Source organism: Clarias gariepinus, chromosome 12 (assembly GCF_024256425.1).
Source record: "Clarias gariepinus isolate MV-2021 ecotype Netherlands chromosome 12, CGAR_prim_01v2, whole genome shotgun sequence".
NCBI lineage: Eukaryota > Metazoa > Chordata > Actinopteri > Siluriformes > Clariidae > Clarias > Clarias gariepinus.
This window is the reverse complement of record NC_071111.1, coordinates 18,002,734-18,021,964: the sequence shown is the minus strand read 5'-3', so window position 1 is coordinate 18,021,964 and position 19,231 is coordinate 18,002,734. Positions and strand designations below refer to the sequence as shown.

At 39.2% G+C, this 19,231-nt stretch overlaps 1 protein-coding gene across 1 annotated transcript; it reads left to right on the top strand.

Moving 5' to 3' along the window:
• The first annotated feature begins 2,267 nt into the window (after positions 1-2,267).
• LOC128534300 (ATP-binding cassette sub-family D member 2) lies at positions 2,268-18,250 on the top strand. Its single transcript, XM_053508681.1, has 10 exons — positions 2,268-3,313; positions 4,187-4,367; positions 4,811-4,932; positions 8,515-8,683; positions 10,581-10,675; positions 10,791-10,936; positions 11,560-11,705; positions 13,020-13,104; positions 13,195-13,320; positions 15,227-18,250. The coding sequence occupies exons 1-10, from the start codon at positions 2,360-2,362 to the stop codon at positions 15,441-15,443; spliced, it is 2,241 nt and encodes a 746-aa protein (XP_053364656.1). The 5' UTR covers positions 2,268-2,359; the 3' UTR covers positions 15,444-18,250.
• The last annotated feature ends 981 nt before the right edge of the window (positions 18,251-19,231 follow it).

Below are 19,231 nucleotides of genomic sequence, written 5' to 3'. Positions count from 1 at the left end.
TTTGTTTTTTATGTTGCATTTATTAATTTAGAATAAAAAAATACCATTAATATAAAAACACTCAAATGCCAAAGTAGACATGGCAAAAATATCCAGTTTGGCAATATAAGTAAAACATATGATGCACATAATTTTTGTGTGATATTATAACATGCTTTCCAGCATATAGGTAAAATATAATATAATATTTTTAAAATATATTTTAAATAAATATAGGCTGAAATGATCATCAATAGACATGGGATGTACGTTCAATTATAGAATGACTCTCATGTTGGACTTAATATTGGACGATCAGGATAGCATTAAACAAATTATAAAGCACAGACAGAAAGGGCGTTACTTAAATGTATATCCTACAGTTTTAGAAATACCAAAATACTGCATATCATCTGCTCAGGATGTGCAATGTGATGGCTTTGCTTTAAACAAACTAAGGCCAGTTTAAATTGAGTTTTCAATGTTTTATTTATTTGTCTTATTTATAGGATCACTCATTTTTGTCAATTAGAAAATGGGACTAGGGTGAGTACAGTGGTATTCCTAAACGTCTGTTAGTCCATCTATTTAATTTAATTTTAAGTTATAGAAAATTATACTCGGAAAGTCTTTAATTGACTATCTTTTCTCGCTGTTTTGTGCGGCGCATTTGTGAACAATAAATTCTCCACTAGATGGCGTTTTTTTTTTTTTTTTTTTTAAACCTGATTAATTCTGTTAATCCCTACCACTGGAGCTCTGCAGTCAAACCGAGGGTTGTGCATTCATAAGACACTTTGCCTCAGGAAACTATTTAATCATCCCCACAGCCAGCAACATCCCCGTCAGATGTACTGTATACAGGGTAACAGCTCATGGTGATGTGTCATTTACCAAAGAGTCGATTCTCAAGCCATTGTGTAAAGATGTCGATGCCTGTATGCTCTTGCCTTGCAATTTAATCGATCTGTTTCCATGGAAACCTCCTTTCAACATCTCAGCCGTTTGATGTGAATAATTAGGTGTTTGTTTGACTCTCAGCTGGGTTTGGGAGGCAGAAATGACAGGAAGAGAACATGTTCTGTACTTTTAGGTGCCCAATATATTTTCATTCAGGTTACATGGAAATTAACCTTATTCATAAAACACAAACACAAAGCAGTGTTTTAATGTCACTTGATTATTTAAAGACTATTTAAATGAAGTATGTATAGCACATTCTTTATAGGAAAGTAACAAGGCATTCATTTATTTCCCATAACACTTGTCTTAGGGAGGGGGCTAGAGTTTAACCTCAGGGATCTCAGAGTTAGGGGACACAGCAGATGGGGTGCCAAACACAACCCAAACCCAATCATACACAGTGGCCTTGCACCTCTATTATCGGGGTTCGATTCCTACTGCGCCTTGTGCCCTAAGGCTCCCGGGATAGAGTCCAGGCCCTCTTAATCCTGTCCACAGGACAAGTAGTATATACAATAAATGAATGAGTTATTTCATTCTTCGATCTATGTGAGGAAGACTGAGTACCAGGGTGTAAACCCACAAAGCATGGAGAGAACATGCAAGCTCCATATACAGACAGACCGGAGGTGAAATTAAACTACTTTCTTAATTAAACTTTCTTAGGTGATGTTGGTGGTGGTGCTAGAAGTTGTCTGTTTTCCATCCTTTTCTTTTCAAAAAACTCCTAAAAAATTAAAAATAAGGCAGACATGCATTACATAGTTGATATGATCAGCCATAACATTATGACCATAAACCTAATATAGCCCTTCTTACAGTGGCTACATTTTATGGGTGGCATATATTCCAGACAAGCAAGTAAACATTTTCCTGAAGGTAATGTGTGTTGGAAGCAGAAAAATAGGGCAAGTGTCTGCAGTGGTTAGAAATCTAACAAAAGTGAGCCAAGAAAGGAAATAATTATGGGTGGCCAAGGCTTACTGATACACATGAGGAGCGACTACTACTGTCCCGTGTGGTAGAAGAGTTAGTGTACAAAATTTGGGAAATGAGAACGTTCTTACAGCAGCTTGAATGAACGCATGACTGACCCGAGTGTCCCGTTTTAGTAAACAATGGCATTTGGGAGTCGGTTCTTTATGGTGAGTTGATTCAAGTGATCTGACTCATTGATGATTTGGCTCAGTCGAAATTCCCATCACTAACATCTAAGAGAAAAGCTCGTGCACAGTCATGTCACTGGTGTTGACCAATCGTTATTGCTCGGAGGCGTGGCAAATCGAGAAACGCCGCATCGTATCCGAAGTGACGGTAAGAAGCAAATAACGGTGCTGCAGCAAAACCGGCTCAGGGAGCAGGGTGCATAAGGGTTTGTATTACCAGATGGTGCGGATTATAGAGCCAAGAGGGAAAAATGACGAGCATATTGCATGCAGCGTCTAAGGTAAAGTGGAATAAGAGCGCGGCGGCCAAACGAGCGGTGTTTCTAGCGGCTGCTGCATACGGCGTGAAAACCCTTTATCCCGTTATCTACAAACGAATCGCTAAACGCAAAGAGCACAAAAGCACCGCTAACGGACAACGAGAGCGGAATGGACAGGTGGCGACACACAGATCTACACTAGAAAGCGTGTCAGGTCCCGGTGAGAGTCACAGGTCGCCTGGCGTGGACGCGCGCTTCTTCCGTCAGATTGTAGATTTGATCCGAATCGTTTTCCCGACGCTCGCGACCCGAGAGCTAGCCTTGCTGTGCTTACACTCGGCAGCGCTGGTCTCGCGGACTTTCCTGTCCATTTACGTTGCCGGTTTGGATGGAAAGATCGTCAAGAGCATCGTGGAGAAGCGGCCGCGCAGCTTCATCGTCAAGCTGATGAAGTGGCTGCTCGTGGCCGTGCCCGCGACCTTCGTGAACAGCGCCATCCGTTACCTGGAGGGGAAGCTCGCGCTGGCCTTGCGCACGCGCCTCGTGGAGCGCGCGTACGCGACCTATTTCGCCGAGCAGACGTATTACCGTGTGGCGAACATGGACGCGAGACTGGCCAATCCCGACCACTCGCTCACGGAGGACGTAGCGATGTTCGCGCAGTCTGTCGCGCGCCTCTACTCCAATCTCACCAAGCCGGTGCTGGACGTGATCCTCACCTCGTACACGCTCATCCAGACCGCGAGGTCGCGCGGTGCCGGGGCCACGGGGCCCACGCTGCTGGCCGGCTTGGTGGTGTTCGTCACCGCTAAAGTGCTGCGGTGGTGTTCCCCGACTTTCGGCCAGCTGGTGGCTGAGGAGGCGCGTAGGAAGGGGCACCTGCGCCACGCCCACTCCAGGATCATCGCTCAAGCGGAGGAGATTGCCTTCTACGGAGGGCACAAGGTGAGTGCTGCCTCGGCATCCGTGTTCATCTGTGTTCACCTGCTTTATCCTGGTCAGGATTGATTGGATCTGGGTAGGATGCAAGGACACACCTCAAAAGAGACCCCAGTTCATCACATTGCACCATCTACAGTATACACACTTTCACATCGCTTGTCCACCCAGTGGCATGTTTTGTGGTTTAAAACTGGAGACCACATGTGCAACCATGGTTAGATTTGATCCGGGACGTCTAGACCTTTGAGAAACCCATGCTAGTTTTTCACTCACTCACTTACTCACTCATCATCTATCTATACTGCTTTATCCTGTATATGTGGGCCTGGAGCCTATCCCAAGAGACTTAGGGCATCAGGTGGGGTACACCCTAAATAGGGGTGCCAATTCATCGCAAGGCACACACGCATAAAATGCTCATTCACACACTACAGGCATTTTTTTGGTAACTCCAGTTAACGTACAGTAACCTGCATGTCTTTGGACTGTGTGAGGAAACTTATGTACCCCGGAGAAACCCAACAAGCATGGGAAGACCATGCAAACTTCATGCACACAGACCCAAGGCAGGAATCGAACCCGAAACCTGGCAGTGCGACAATGCTAACCACTAAGTCACTGTGTCACCTTGCTTGCATTTTATGCTTTAATATTCAAAGTGTTGATTATATAGAGAACTAATTCAGCCCTGCAAGAGATCATTAAAAAACTGCAAGAATTCATTAAAGCCCATAATAATAGGTTTAAGGCTGCTACTACAACAACTACTGTTTTAATTCAGCATTGAGGATGTTACTGTACCCCGGTTTTATAGACAGATTAAAATCTTAAACCTTTTGGTCCTTGCAAAACTTTTTCTTTTTTTTTATTGGATAGGTAGAGATGCTGCAGCTACAGAAATGCTACAAGGCTCTGGCTGAGCAGATAAATCTGATTCTGTCCAAGCGCCTGTGGTACATCATGATCGAGCAGTTCCTCATGAAGTACGTTTGGAGTGGATGTGGACTTGTCATGGTGGCAGTGCCTATCATTACTGCCACCGGCTTTGCTGACAACGGTAAGCAATTTTAGCAATTCTACTTAATGCTATTGTTTCAGTATTGTTTAGGTATTCTTTGGACACATACCTGTGAGTACAGACATTTAACTGTAATCGTAGAAAGCATGTGGTTTGGAAAGTGCCTTTACTGGAATTTTAAATCCATTTATAAAAGACACTGAAGGGTTAGCAGTATGATGAAATGCATTTAGCTCATTAATATTGTTGCTGTGCCAGTAAACAGATGCTCAGTAAACAGATCCCTGGATTATATGAATTTCCTTTCCTTCTTTATCTTGAAATAATCACATGAATGTCCTCTCATAGAGCTAAAACACAAACAGATGACTACTCCTGAATTATAATGAATTCATAATAACAACAGCATTATAATATTAAAGTGTGTACTAGTGTAAAAGCTGATTAGTGTCGGAAACGTGACATTATATCCTTCCTTGTAGAACTTGCAGATGGCCAAACACAAGTGTTAGTAAGTGAGAGGACAGAAGCCTTCACAACTGCACGCAATCTTCTAGCCTCAGGGGCAGATGCCATTGAGAGGATCATGTCGTCTTACAAGGAGGTAAGATAAGTGTGAGCTATTGTTTTATTCCTAAACACATACCCATGAGTGAAATTAGTTACCCACCTAAAAATCTAAGAATAAATGATTTTTATTTATTTATGTCTTTTTTACAAATAAGACAGTTTGACATATAATCAAATATTTAATCTATAAAGGCACATTTAAAGTATGTATAAATGGTGCAATGCATTGAGCACAGTTCAGGACTATCAAAACATGTCCACCTTAATGGAAACCAAATGGGAGACGAGACATTTAGAGGCGATTAATATTCACTGGGACTACTAGCCACAATGATCACACCTTGCTTACTGAGACGCCCAGTACCTGTGCTACCTCCCTTGACACAGGGGCCACACCTCCGTAACTAGCAACTGATAGTAAGCGAAACCATGTCTCCTTCTTTAATGCTGACGTGTCCAGTGTCCACACCATCATCACTGGGACTTAAAGGTACAGTGGCCACACTGAGGCCGTGCTCGCTTTAGAGGGACTGAAAATTTGATATTAAAAGAAACCTTATAGCCATGTAACTCACAATGTGCTCATACTACTTTAAACATCTGTTCAAAACACATAGTACTTTTCCCTAATGTTGGCTCAGGGTTTTTTTCTTTGTCAGCACTGGTTTTCTCATTAAGACATTGAGACATTGTGTAATTGTTTAAAGGTGCTATTATTAATAATAAGAAGACGCCCCAGAGAGCGATAGAGGGAGAGAGCGAGAAATGTTAGGGAGCTCTGAGAATTGCAGAACAAGAAACACAAATTTCCTAATCTCACTTTTTTCACAACATAAAGCATTTGAAACAAACACCTACAGTAGGTAACATATGTATGTTTGAACAGTGTAAACTATTTTCAGTGTAAGATATACTGTACTGTATATTCAGTTGCCCTGCAAATGGCTTAGCAGATAGAAAATAACATTAGAACATGTAGAAGAGGTCTCACTTTACCATAAACTGTGTCCAGCAGAACAAATGTAAGAAACTTATATTTTTTAGCCTCTAGCTTATTTGCTAATTATATATTTTAACATTGCAACATTAAATAAAACAGCAACAAACAACTAACCGCGACATGTTTCCTTCACTGTCTACCACGGCTGAATGTCTGACTACATGTGGTTATTGCACACGTGGACAAAATTGTTGGTACCGTTGTTTCAATAAAAGAAAAACTCACAATGGTCACAGAAATAAATTTAATCTGAATATCTAATGTATAGAATAAATGGTTAGAAAAGTAACGAGTCGAGTGTAGCTGAATATAGCGGAGTAAGAGTAGCGTTTCTTCTTCACAAATCTACTCAAGCAACAGTAAACGGTAAAAGTATTGTGCAGTAAAACTACTCATAGAAGATTTTTTTTTTTCAAAAAGTTACTCAAGTAAATGTAACGGAGTAAATGTAACTTGTTACTACTTATCTCTGAAACTCACAGTTTCAAAACCTTACAAACTTTTTGTGGTATTTCTGCACGTATTTGATCCTTTCCTTGTTATTATATTTTGCTTGATCCCTTTTTTTAAAAACAGAACCCTCTTAAGAAACTTGTAAATTACAAATTAATTTAACGATTATTTAAACTGATTAAATGTACATAAACCCAACCTTGCTTTTTTTTTTTTTAATTGTAAAACAAACAAACAAACAAAACAAAACAGAAATACCTTACTGACCAGTCTCGGTTTCACACTGCTTTGTGATTCTCCCTAGTGAAAAACATTTGTAAAGTTTGGAATTAAAAGTTTAAAATGCTCTGAAAATGCAATGATAAAGAGGAATCTGTTCTGAGGTAGTATCAGTATCTACAAAATGTAAAAACAATGCACTTGCAACTGAAGCTCCTCCAGACAGGATGGTGCCCTCATCAATGTGTGAGGAGGTTTCAGTCTGTCTGGAAAGCCAAGTGCAAACTAATATATAAAGCATGCTGTCGGGTCAAGGAGCTCAAGCAGAGTTGAATCAGTAAAGCAGGTTGGGAAACTTGAGCACCAGTAAACCACCGTTAACTTTGGGACAAAAACCAAAGCTGAAATGGAAACAAGAAAAGTGAAACCAGTTTAAGATGAAAACATTACCCAATCCAGACTGTATGCTTGCCTCAGAACTAGGTTTACAGAGTCCCTGGCCATGGACTGGTTGCATGGCATCCTTGGCATAGGCATGTGTGTTGTTCACAGAGATAACGCAGAGCTTAGTGGTGCATTTAACTTCCTACATCCCACTATCCGTGTTGCAATTTCACCATGGAAACATATGTAACACGATTATAGCCCATTGGGAGGGTGATACTGGTTATCTATAGGTACCCAGTAAACATTTATAACATGCTAATGGAATTAAGCTAAATAATGCAGGAATAATTCAGTCCAACTCAATAACAGTTCTCGACCTATTCTAAATGTGCTCATCTGTTATACTTTTCCGTTAGACACAGTTTGAGAAAACATTCTTGTTCACAACATAACATGCCCTGGTAGCAGTACTGATCATAGCATTGGACATTTCCTGCTTTAAAGCATTATTTTCAGTAAAGGTCTACCATTTGCTGATTACCAGCAGTCAGTCCTACATTACAAATACTCATACTGAACATCCGGCTGTGTGGTCATAAAGACCATCATGGAGAGGTTCCCTAACACAGCTACAGTATTATTAAGCAAAACATTTCCTGTATCTCATGGGAAGTGCTCATCACCATGGCAGCAGCTTCCAGGTCTATTATCACTTGTTATTTTCCCTAACGATGGCAAACATTTTCCCCTGTGTGAGTCTGAGGAAGGTAATATATCTGTGTTTCTCTAAACACAACTCTTGCTAAATAATCCCCTCGAGTTTTTAGAAGAAATAAGAGAAATCAGTGGACCTGACTTCAAAACCATTCAAGTGATGCGATAATCCAATTCCAAGTGAACTCCGGAGTAGTCCAATTACAGTTAAACATAATTTGATCCTAAATTGTCCCAATTGTAGACACTGAACTAAACATGCTGTGTATTTGGGTTGAAGATTTTTTTTTTGTAAATGCAGACTGCTAGACTGACTTGTGAGCTACAAGCAGAGGCAAAGGATAGAGCAGTAGCACTGCAAAGAAGATTCAGGAGCAAAAATAAACATCAAGGATAGTGATGATGATACAGAAAATGCACTCACTCACTTATTCTTTCACGGGAGCCTGGAGCCTATCCTAGGGGACTTGGGACACTAGATAGGGTACACCCTGGATGGATGGCCAGTCCATCACAGGGCACACAAGCACACAGTCACACTCTGCAGGCAATTAAAAATATTTTTCATTTATTATTTTTTTATTGCATTAGCACAAATTTCTATCATGGGTGATTTGTTAGATTTCTGCTCAGGGTTATTTACATTTTTATTTGAAATCAAGTGTATGGAATTTGAATGATCCACACTATGCCCCTATGCTTGGCACAATTTCTTTTTGCATACTCCAGTTCCTTTACACATTCCAAGGATATACATGGTATATAATTGATTTCTGATCAATTAGTTATTTAATTAATAAGTAATTTAGAACACATCTGTGTTCTACTACCTGTTTTCTGCAGGTCACCGAGCTGGCCGGATACACAGCCCGCGTCCACAACATGTTCCTGGTGTTTGAGGAGGTGCAAAGGGGTGTGTATAAGCGTTCGCTGGTGTCCACGACTGCAGCAGCTGGAGACAAAAGCGCTGGGAGGCCTGAGCTGAATATTGATGGTCCACTCGAGATCAAAGGTATAACATTAACACAGCGGAATAGTGGGCACATTGCTGCAGGTTTGATAGACTAAAAATAGACTAGCTAAAATCCTAACCATTGGATCGTTTGGAAATACAGTGTATACTGTATAGTGAAAGTTTTAGTTCAGCCGCAAATACAAACAGATAGACTTTGTCTAGTTGGCAGACAGAAGGAAAGAAAATGGTGTGTGCTATTATACATATTAGAAGTTAAAGTATTACCTTTTTTAAAACTGCAACACAATTAGGCAATATCATGAAAGGGAGTGCGGTCTGGCTGCATATAGCATGGCTGTAATGCCGTCGTAAGCACAAAGGTGTAGCTCAAGTGCTCAAGGCATCACAGCCATGCTATTTCCAGCAATGCAACATGATTATTGCTTTTATACAACAGTACCATAAACATCATTTATTACCAACTGATTGATTGTTTATTTAACAACACATGTGCTTTCACGACTGGCGGAACTACAGGGGTTGGACAATCAAACTGAAACACTGGCTAATTTAGTGTTGGAGGTTTCATGGCTAAATCTGACCAGCCTGGTGGTCAATCTTAAGTGATTGCACATTCCACTAGTAAGAGCAGAGTGTGGAGGTTTTTTTTAGCAGAGTAATAGCACAGTTTTGCATAAATATTGCAATGCACACAACATTATGGGTGAAATATCAAAGTTTAAAAGAGGACAAATTGTTGGTGCGCGTCTCGCTGGCGCATTTGTGACCAAGACAGTAAGTCTTTGTGATGTACCAAGAGCCACGGTATCCAGGGTAATGTCAGCACACCACTAAGAAGGACGAACCACATCCAATAGGAGTAACTGTGAATGGCAATGCCAAACGTCAGTTTCAATGGTGCCAGCAGTGAAAATCTTGGGCTGCGGACAATGTGAAACATGTATTGTTCTCTGATGAGTCCACCTTTACTGTCTTTCCCACATTCGGGAGAGTTACGGTGTGGAGAAGCTCCAAAGAAGTGTACCACCCAGACTGTTGCATGCCCAGAGTGAAGCATGGGGATGGATAAGTGATGGTTTGGGAGGACCATGTGCACCCAGTGGTTCAAACATTGTAGGCAGTGCTGTGTATCAGGATGATAATGCACTAATACACACAGCAAGACTGGTGATAGAGTGGTTTGATGAACATGAAAGTAAAGTTTGGGGTGTCTTGGAGGAGCGAGTCTGGAAACGTTTTCCTCCACCAGCATCACATAGTGACCTGGCCACTATTCTGCAAGAAGAATGGCTCAAAATCCCTCTGGCCACTGTGCAGGACTTGTATCTGTCATTTTCAAGACAAATTGATGTTGTACTGGCCGCAAAAGGAGGCCATACTAATAAATTATTGTGGTCTAAGACCAGGCGTTTCTGTTTCATTGTCCAACCCCAGTATCTAACAAGATAGATTACACAGTCAGAAAAAAATGACATATATTATTTATTGATTCTTCAACTGCATGATAGATCATTTTCCATTCGTTATGCTGAGCATGTCTCATATTATTGTGTTAATGTCCTTGTTCCTGAAACATTGAGTTAGGTAATGTAAATAGCATCTCGGTGTGTGGATTATAAGTGTAAGCAGTATTTGCTAAACTGAAAGCAGTATTGAGTCAATTGTCTCTCCAAAAGCTTTTTTTTGTAAAAGAAAGCTAACCGTTTAAGGTTGAACATTATCTCAATCGCAGTTTAGAGGAGCATCCAGGGACAACAGAGAGATCTACTGATGTGGTCCAATTCACTTTACAGCTGTGCACTTTATTTTTTCATTGTATTTTTACATAAATACAATGTTTTGCTAATATAACAGTGTTCTCAAAAAATCTATTTAGTTTTTCTAAGATGGTTAAGAAAAACCTTCTGATTTTGCTTTTTTTTTTCTTTCTTAGGAAAAGTGATTGATGTGGATAAGGGTATAGTGTGTGAGAATGTTCCCATCATCACACCAAACGGGGATGTGGTTGTGTCCTGCCTGAACTTTAAGGTAAGAAGCGAGGGTAACTCCTGGTAAGCAGGAGTGTTTTTTATGTTTTAGCAAATGAAAATGATGAAAAATTAAATAAAACAATATATGTGTGTGTGTGTGTGTGTGTGTGTAGGTGGAAGAGGGCATGCACCTGCTGATCACAGGACCTAACGGTTGTGGGAAAAGCTCTCTGTTCCGCATCCTTAGCGGTCTCTGGCCTGCTTACAGTGGCATGTTGTACAAACCTGTACCACAACATATGTTCTACATCCCACAAAGGTGAGCTCATACACACACACACACACACAATTAGAAACACCCTACTCATGCATTGTTATTTACACGTCATACATATTCTTAAAAAATAAAATACATATGCCCATTCACACCTACTCTCTGCAAAACACACACACACACACACACACACACAAACACATGCTGTGACAAATACACCAGTGTAGTCCATGCAGTGTAACAGAGGAGCGAGACGGTAACTAAAGCTGGAAGATACTGCTGAGAACAGGAAACTTGAGCTCTTACTACTGAAATATTTAAAAGCACACACATCACTCTTGAGTACAGCGAATATTCAAAATGAAACAGGAAGTAAAGGTAGAAGTTATTATATTTTTGGACTTAATATTCTAATATTCTAATTATAATATTTTTGTAATATTATATTATTATTATTTGTAGTGGTTGTAGTTTATTATACATTATACATTTACAATTATTATTTCAATATTATTATTTTCTTTTTATTTATGAATATTTTAAAACCATGTTACTTTAAGAATGGACTTTTAACAGTATTGGCTAAGTTTCATTAAATATTCAATAGTATTCTTGTATAGTATCCTATATTAAATAGTATTTCATCAGTATTCATGGCCACTTTACAGGCCATACATGTCAATTGGGACACTAAGAGATCAGGTGACATACCCCGACTCTGTGGAGGACATGCATGAGAAAGGCTACCGAGACAAAGACCTGGAAGACATTCTGGATATTGTCAACCTCAAACACATTGTCACCAGAGAAGGAGGTAAACTGACTGCACTGCTCCTGAATAACTTTTACTTTGCCTTTTTAAATAACAAAGGGCCTCTTGTAATGACTTTAAAGCTTAATGAGGTTGTTTGGGGATGATGAATGGGATGTACACTGCCTGGACAAAAAATGGCGCCATTTCAGAAGGGTCAAATTATTAGGCAAAGAAAACAACTAAAGAGATGTGACATGACTGAAACTGGGTTAGGAACTGTCCAACACAGTATCATATTATAAATCCGGAAGGATAGTGCTGAACTGTCAACTTTGTGGAAGAAATGTTGTTGAAAAGACTTTGTGAATGGAGAACACTTAAACAATTGGTGATGCTGCATGGTAAACGATAAACAGTAAGAATCATAGCTATGTTTAGTAGTGAAAGTAAGATGCTCTATGGCTTAGAGACAGTGCCACTAAAGAAAAGACAGGAGGCAGAGTTGGAGGTAGCAGAGCTGAAGATGTTGAGGTTCTCCTTGGGAGTGACAAGGATGGATAGGATAGGAGTTCATCAGAGGGGGAACCCATGTTAGATGTTTTGGAGATAAAGTCAGAGAGGCCAGATTGAGGTGGTTTGGACATGTTCAGAGGAGAGATTGTGAATATATCGGTAGAAGGATGCTGAGGTTTGAAGGAAGACCAAAGAGGAAATTTATGGATGTAGTAAGAGAGGACATGAAGTTAGTTGGTGTGAGAGAAGAGGATGCAGAGGATAGGGTTAGATGGAGGCAGATTATTCGCTGTGGCGACCCCTGAAAGGGAACAGCCGAAAGACGAAGAAGAAGTGAAAGTAAGAGCATTTCCATTTCAAACACCATGTGAGGAAAACTTTAAACCTAAGGATTGGACTTTAGAGCAATGGAAAAAGGTAATGTGGTCTGATGAGTTCAGATGAATTGATTCCAGAGTGATGGGTGTGTCGGGGTAAGCAGCAAAGTACATAAAGCCATGCATCCATCATGCATAGTGGCCACAGTACAAGCCTCTGGAGGCGGTGTTGTGATCTGGGGTTGATTTAGTTCAGTTCAGCAATGTTATGTGGCAATAAAATGAAGTCAGAGACAACCTGAATATAATGAATGACCAGGTTATCAAATTGGAAAAGAGCGGCCTGGGAGCATAAGGATCATTTTCACACATGCGTTGACCACCACATTACCTCTAAAGTTTTTTTTTTTTTTTTTTTGGCCAGGCAGCGATATGTCTTGTGTAACATTGACCACAGTAATGTACCTTGTCCACAATTCTTTACTATGATTGCTGATTAATGTGTATGTTAATATGATATGTGACTTGATATTTGCATTTGCAGGTTGGGAAGCTGAGGTGGACTGGAAGGATGTGCTGTCAGGAGGAGAGAAACAGAGGATGGGCATGGCTCGCATGTTTTACCATAGGTAAACCATAACCTCTGAAGCCCAATACATTGGGAAGATCATCAATGTGCACTTACAAATTTGTCATAACATTTGACTGTGTCTCTTTAGACCCAAGTACGCTCTGCTGGATGAGTGCACAAGTGCTGTCAGTATTGATGTGGAGGGCAAAATATTTCAGGCTGCAAAGGATGCTGGGATCTCCTTGCTGTCTATTACCCATCGGCCCTCTCTATGGTAAGGCAGAGGCACATCGTGGTTGTAAATTAAGGTCCTAGAGCAGCAAATTATTTTAAAGGACAAATACTATACAGGACAGAATACACAGAATATTCATTAACAAATACAGTTTATTTATTTAAATGTTGTTAAAAGGCTAGGTGCTTTTTGGTGTTCCTATAGAGTGAAAACGAATATTAACATCACTCATTATCATTCTGTTTTATGTCAATAATTGATGATTCGTACAGTTCCATTGTTTCTTTAATACAATAATACTCAGAAAAAAATAGTTAAAAGTTATTAGCTAATTTTAAACTGACTAATACCACTACAAAGCTCTTAAATATGTTTAATGGTTGTTTAATGGCTGGTTCGATTCCCGGGTGATGTCTCGAGAGAGCTAAATTGGCCGAGCACTCTCAGAGGGGAGGGATGAGAGGTACTTAGTGCTCCCACATTAATCACAGCTCTATGCCATTCTGGGCGTCTGTGAGCTCGCACATATATATACACTACCGTTCAAAAGTTTTAGAACACTTTCTAACTCCATGATGGTTATTTCTTTCTACAGTGTAAAGGAATGCTGAAGGCATCAAAAAATGCATTAATCTCCTTTGAACAGTTGATATTGAGATGTTTCTGCTACTTATGCTCTGTAAAGACATCATAACGCCTCTAATCTGAGGTGCAGTTAATTGGTCATTTTTCAGGCTGATAACTCTAAATGAACTTCTCGTCTGAGGCAGAGGTAGATTTTGGTCTCGCCCTCCTGGGATGGTCTTTATGAGAGCCATGCACTTGACAATACTGTTCTTGCAAGAACTATTACAGAAAGGCCGACCTCTGTGTCTTAAAATGACAACTAACTGTTGTTTTTTCTTGTTGTTACCTGATTACCGAATCCCATATGTGTTATTTTATAGTTTTGAAATCCCCAGTATTGTTGTAGAATGTAGAAAATAAATCACTAAACAGAAACAAAGAAATTTGCAAGTGTTCTAAAACTTTTGAACAGTACTGTATATGTTTAATTAAATACCTACAAGGCTGCATTACATTGCAAACAACCAATTTTATTGTATCTTTATGTCCACTGGAGCCTGTCACAGTAAAACGATTGTTCCCATTCCTTTAACGTACTCTTCATCACTTGTAATAGGAATGTAATAGGAATAAATTAACATGCATTAACATGATGGTGTAGTGATTAGTACTGTCGCCTTGCACCTCCAGGGTCTGGGTTCAATTTCCTGACAGGTTCGATTCCTGCCTCTGTGTGCAAGGAGCTTGTATGATCGGAGTACCCTGAGAAAACCCATACAATCATACAAGCTCCTTTCAAATACATGCAAATTAGGCTAACTGCCATTCCCACTAATTGCCCATAGTGTGTGAATGAGTGTGTATGTGTGGGTGCCTTCAGATGGATTGGCACCCTAAACAAGGTGTACCCCGCCTTGTGTCCTAAGTCTGCTCACCTGTGACCCTGAATACAGGATTCAGCAATATAGACAATGAGTGATAGTGAGTGAGGAAGAAATGAGGCACAAGACTTTTGCACAGTACATATAGTTTATATTTTGTACATGAGAAAATTAAACTATGTGGCACTTATCACCACACAGCTGAGTGTAGTGTATCAGCACTACTGGGTTGAAAAAGGTAAACTACCGGCTCACATAGCTTTGCCACAGATAGAGTGTCTACCAGAGAGCTTCATAACATAGACCAACCATTTAATAATATTCAATAATATTATTGAAATTTCTCAATTAGGTGTTTCAACTATACTGTGTTTTATTATTAGTGATTTTAAAACTTTTGTGAACAAATTTCTCTTTTTCTTAATTATGATAATTCAATGAATAGCTCTTGACTCAGATCATCCTCACGTTGTGTTCGTTCTTGTCACATGGTACAGGAAGTACCACACACACCTGCTGCAGTTTGACGGTGAGGGAGGTTGGCGGTTTGAGCAGTTGGATACAGCTACTCGGCTCTCTCTCACCGAGGAGAAGCAGCGACTGGAGGCTCAGCTCGCGGGCATTCCCAAAATGCAACAGAGACTGAATGAACTGTGTAAGATCCTGGGCGAGGACTCTGTGCTGAAGACTATCGAGTGCAGTGAAAGGGAATAAGAGACAAAGAGCTAAAATTACAGCACACGCACACTGCACGGCAGCCAAAAGCAACTTTGCCCACTGAATCCCGACTGGTCAGCACTTTAAGGCTGCAGCTCAACTTTATCCATGACAGCGTAAGTTATGTTCTGGCCTCTCTTTATCCCACAATCCCCTGCACATTTATACAGCAATGTACATTGAAAATGACTGGGAAGGACGTTTTATCGAGACTCAGAACTAGGGAGTTCCTGCAGTGTTAAACAGTGACTTTTCAAGTTTGTCGCTTTTTATAAAAATGCCATTTTATTGTCTTTATTTACCCTTAGGGAGATTTCATTAGTCTCTTAGCTATGTTTTATCCCATAGTTTTAAAGATGTTTGTAATTATCACAGTATAATCGACAACTTAAAAAAATGGATTGATTGCAACACATGTTTTACTGGCTTTTATGTTTTTATTAATGTACATGTCATTCTGGGGCAATGACAGCTATCGCTGTTTCTTTGAAGAAATATCTGTACCCGCTATGATGCTGCATATTGTTTTGTTCTTTCTATTGACATACAAAGTATGTGGTTTGGGCTTATGATCAACAGATACTTACACAGCTTAAACAGCTGATTTTTTTTACTCCAAAATCTAAAGTCTAGTTTGATATTTGTTTAGGAACAGCTATTTCATTGACTATTCAGTGCTATTAATTAGAACCTGCTTTTTCTTAGTGATTGGTTTTATTAGCCTTAGTTTTACTTTTAGAAACTTGTTACCTTTTGGGGATTCTGGTTTGATTAAGGAGATTCTCAAAATCTTCAATAAACATTTTATCCTGGTCATAGGTATAGTCGATCTCTGTAACTTCGATCATGAGGCAGGATTACACCATTGAAATTTAGTGGATCCAGTCCACCCTAGTGGAGTGATGGGACGAAACTGGAGAACTCAAGACTGAGTTTGTGGTCAACAGTTCACATGGGAGTTTGGTGTGGCGTTTATTATGGTTTGATTAAATCCAGAAGCACTTTTGTGATAACAGAGAAAACCAGATGATTATTTACTTCAGTTTTTTCCTAACAAGAAGTCAGATCCTGACAGATTATTGATTTGATATATACGTTGATTTAGTGCAGAAGGACTAAGGTGCAGGATCTGCTATAAGACAAAAATGTGTCTTGTAGTGCAAACAATATGATAAGTAATGGACTGCAGTCTGGTTATTTTGTGATCATCATATAATAACAAAAACATCTGTTTCCCATTAAATCCTAAACCAGACAGAACACAATATTCATAATAAGGACACGATTTGTTTTTATAATTAACATGAATCGTTCAAACATGTCTGTCTATCGATGGACTGAGATACTGTGAATTTTCTCTGAGTCTGGGTTGGGACTTATGAGCAAATACATTTTTATAAACTGCACTTGAGCTAGAAATTATGTGGACAGACTTGTGGTGTAACTTTAGTAGGCTTAATCATACACTGTATTTGGTGTCTCAAAAGTGTCTTCATACATGTTTAAGGCATACTGCCTTAACGTAAAAACACACAACATTATGCTGAATATTGTGTGGGTTCCTCTTGTACCACTGAGGCACTACTTGCCCTTCGGGGCATCACTCCACAGGACCGCTGAGGATGTGCTGTGGTGTCTGGCTCCAGGACAGTGCCAGCAGATCCTTTAGGTGTCTACCCTTACTGTATATGTGATGGGCTGAGGTGCACTGGTGCCTATCTATCATGGCCAGAATTTACTTTTTTTCAGCAATTTGCGATACATAAGCCTTTCCTGTCACCAGTTTTCTGGTATTTAATTGATAATCATTGTTAATATGTTAATGTTATGTGGTGTTAATGTTATTGCTGGTAGGTAGGTAGGTAGGTAGATAGATAGATAGATAGATAGATAGATAGATAGATAGATAGATAGATAGATAGATAGATAGATAGATGGAATTATTATTTTCAGAATGCCTTTGACAAAAGTAGAATATAATGAAATATTTCATTGCGAAGATGATTTAAAGGAACACGTTCGAGGTGCAAAACATGCACAACACCAAATGTGTTAATGAGTTCATCTTGAGTGGGAAAGACAACTCTGTGTGTGTTAACAAAGAAATTGCAATCATGTAGTGAATGTTTTGTGAATAGAGTTACATTTTGCAAAAAAAAAAAAAAAAAGTCCTCATGTATGGGGACATCTTTGAGACACCTTGGAGTTTAGAAACATATTCTGCTTTGCATTAGGAACTCACAATTGTAGAAGGTCTAGGTGCTCTTTTCTTTATTATTTTTCCAAATATTTGTTTGTGGCTTATGAAACAACTTGAATGCCTGAGGCATCCAACTTTTACCATTAGATAGCATCTTCGTTTCTTTGGTTTTGGTTTTATATCTGTATCAGGGCCTGTAATTCATGTAATTCTGGAATTGTAAATAGATGGGGTTTTATATGTTTGAAACTTATGTGATAACCTATATTTTGCCTACACCAGAGTATCAGAGAAATTTTTTCTGATGTGATGACTTTGCATAATTTACTATTAATACTATTAATATTAATATTGCTATTAATATTAAAAATTGGTACCTGGATATAGCCAGCATGTTTTTGCAAAGTCTTTTTCAGGCAAGTTCTGCATTTTTATTCCCGCACAAATCCAAATATATCTTCTTGGAAATATAACTTGGAATGGACAAACTGTCATTTTGCATGTCATGATTCGCCCATATTTTGTCTAATGTAAGAAAATGTACAATTTGAAAGTTGCCTGTTAAGAATCTAAACAGAGCTGAAATGTGAGTACCCTGTAAATAAACAAGTAAGCATTACAACTAAGTGTATATTGTCTTATTTAAGTCTTTTTAAAAGCTTATACTTAATATTGGAAGCAGCTATTACTTTATTGTGTTTATTTTTTTTTATATATAACTATTATCTGTCTTCAGTAATATATAGTATCTTATAGCAAGTTCCCCTTATTTAAGTTTGGAGACCCTGTGTGTGTAAACAATACATTAATTCACCTGAACTATTGTGTCAACTTATTAAATGGTCTATACTTCATTAAAATATGATGGGACCAGGGCAAAACAATAAAATGAGCAGTGCAAAGGGATTATATAAGCAGTAACAAATAGTAATCTAAAATGCATATGCTCTATTTAGATGTACAGTATATGCCTATGTCTGATGTTGTATGAGCAAATAACATGACAATTTATTGAGTTCTAGTCCGAGCTTATTGTGATTATGTCCAAACGCATTCTTTTACATGCATAGATAGTTTAGGTTTTAAATAATATATAATTGTGCTGTATTGGAGTGCCTATTCACATTTATAGTAAATATAGGGAACCAAATAATCTCACTTAATGAAAAAGAGACGAAATCCCCATCATTAATTTTACCAGACAGGGACTTAATCAGACAGGCAGTTAACAGTTCACCTTCAGGTTGTGACTAGTGCAGTGACTTCACAATAAACAATCCCATAGTCGCATACAGTATGTGCTTATTTAGCATCTCATTCCAGATTAAGTCTCCCTTTACCGATATATGGTAGTAACCTCCACTGTTCTGAAAAGGCTTTGGGGTTTGTGTTCATGTACCCACAAGAGCATTAGTGAGGTCAGACATGTTTGGCGCGGAGGCCTGGCCTGCAGTCGACATCCCAGTTTGTCCCGAAGGTGTACCACTAGAGGTCATCTTAATCAGCCTTGACTGATCTCACTTTGTGCACAGGGGCGACAGATTGTGGCATCTCTGAAGGCCGGAGTATAATGATACAACATAGA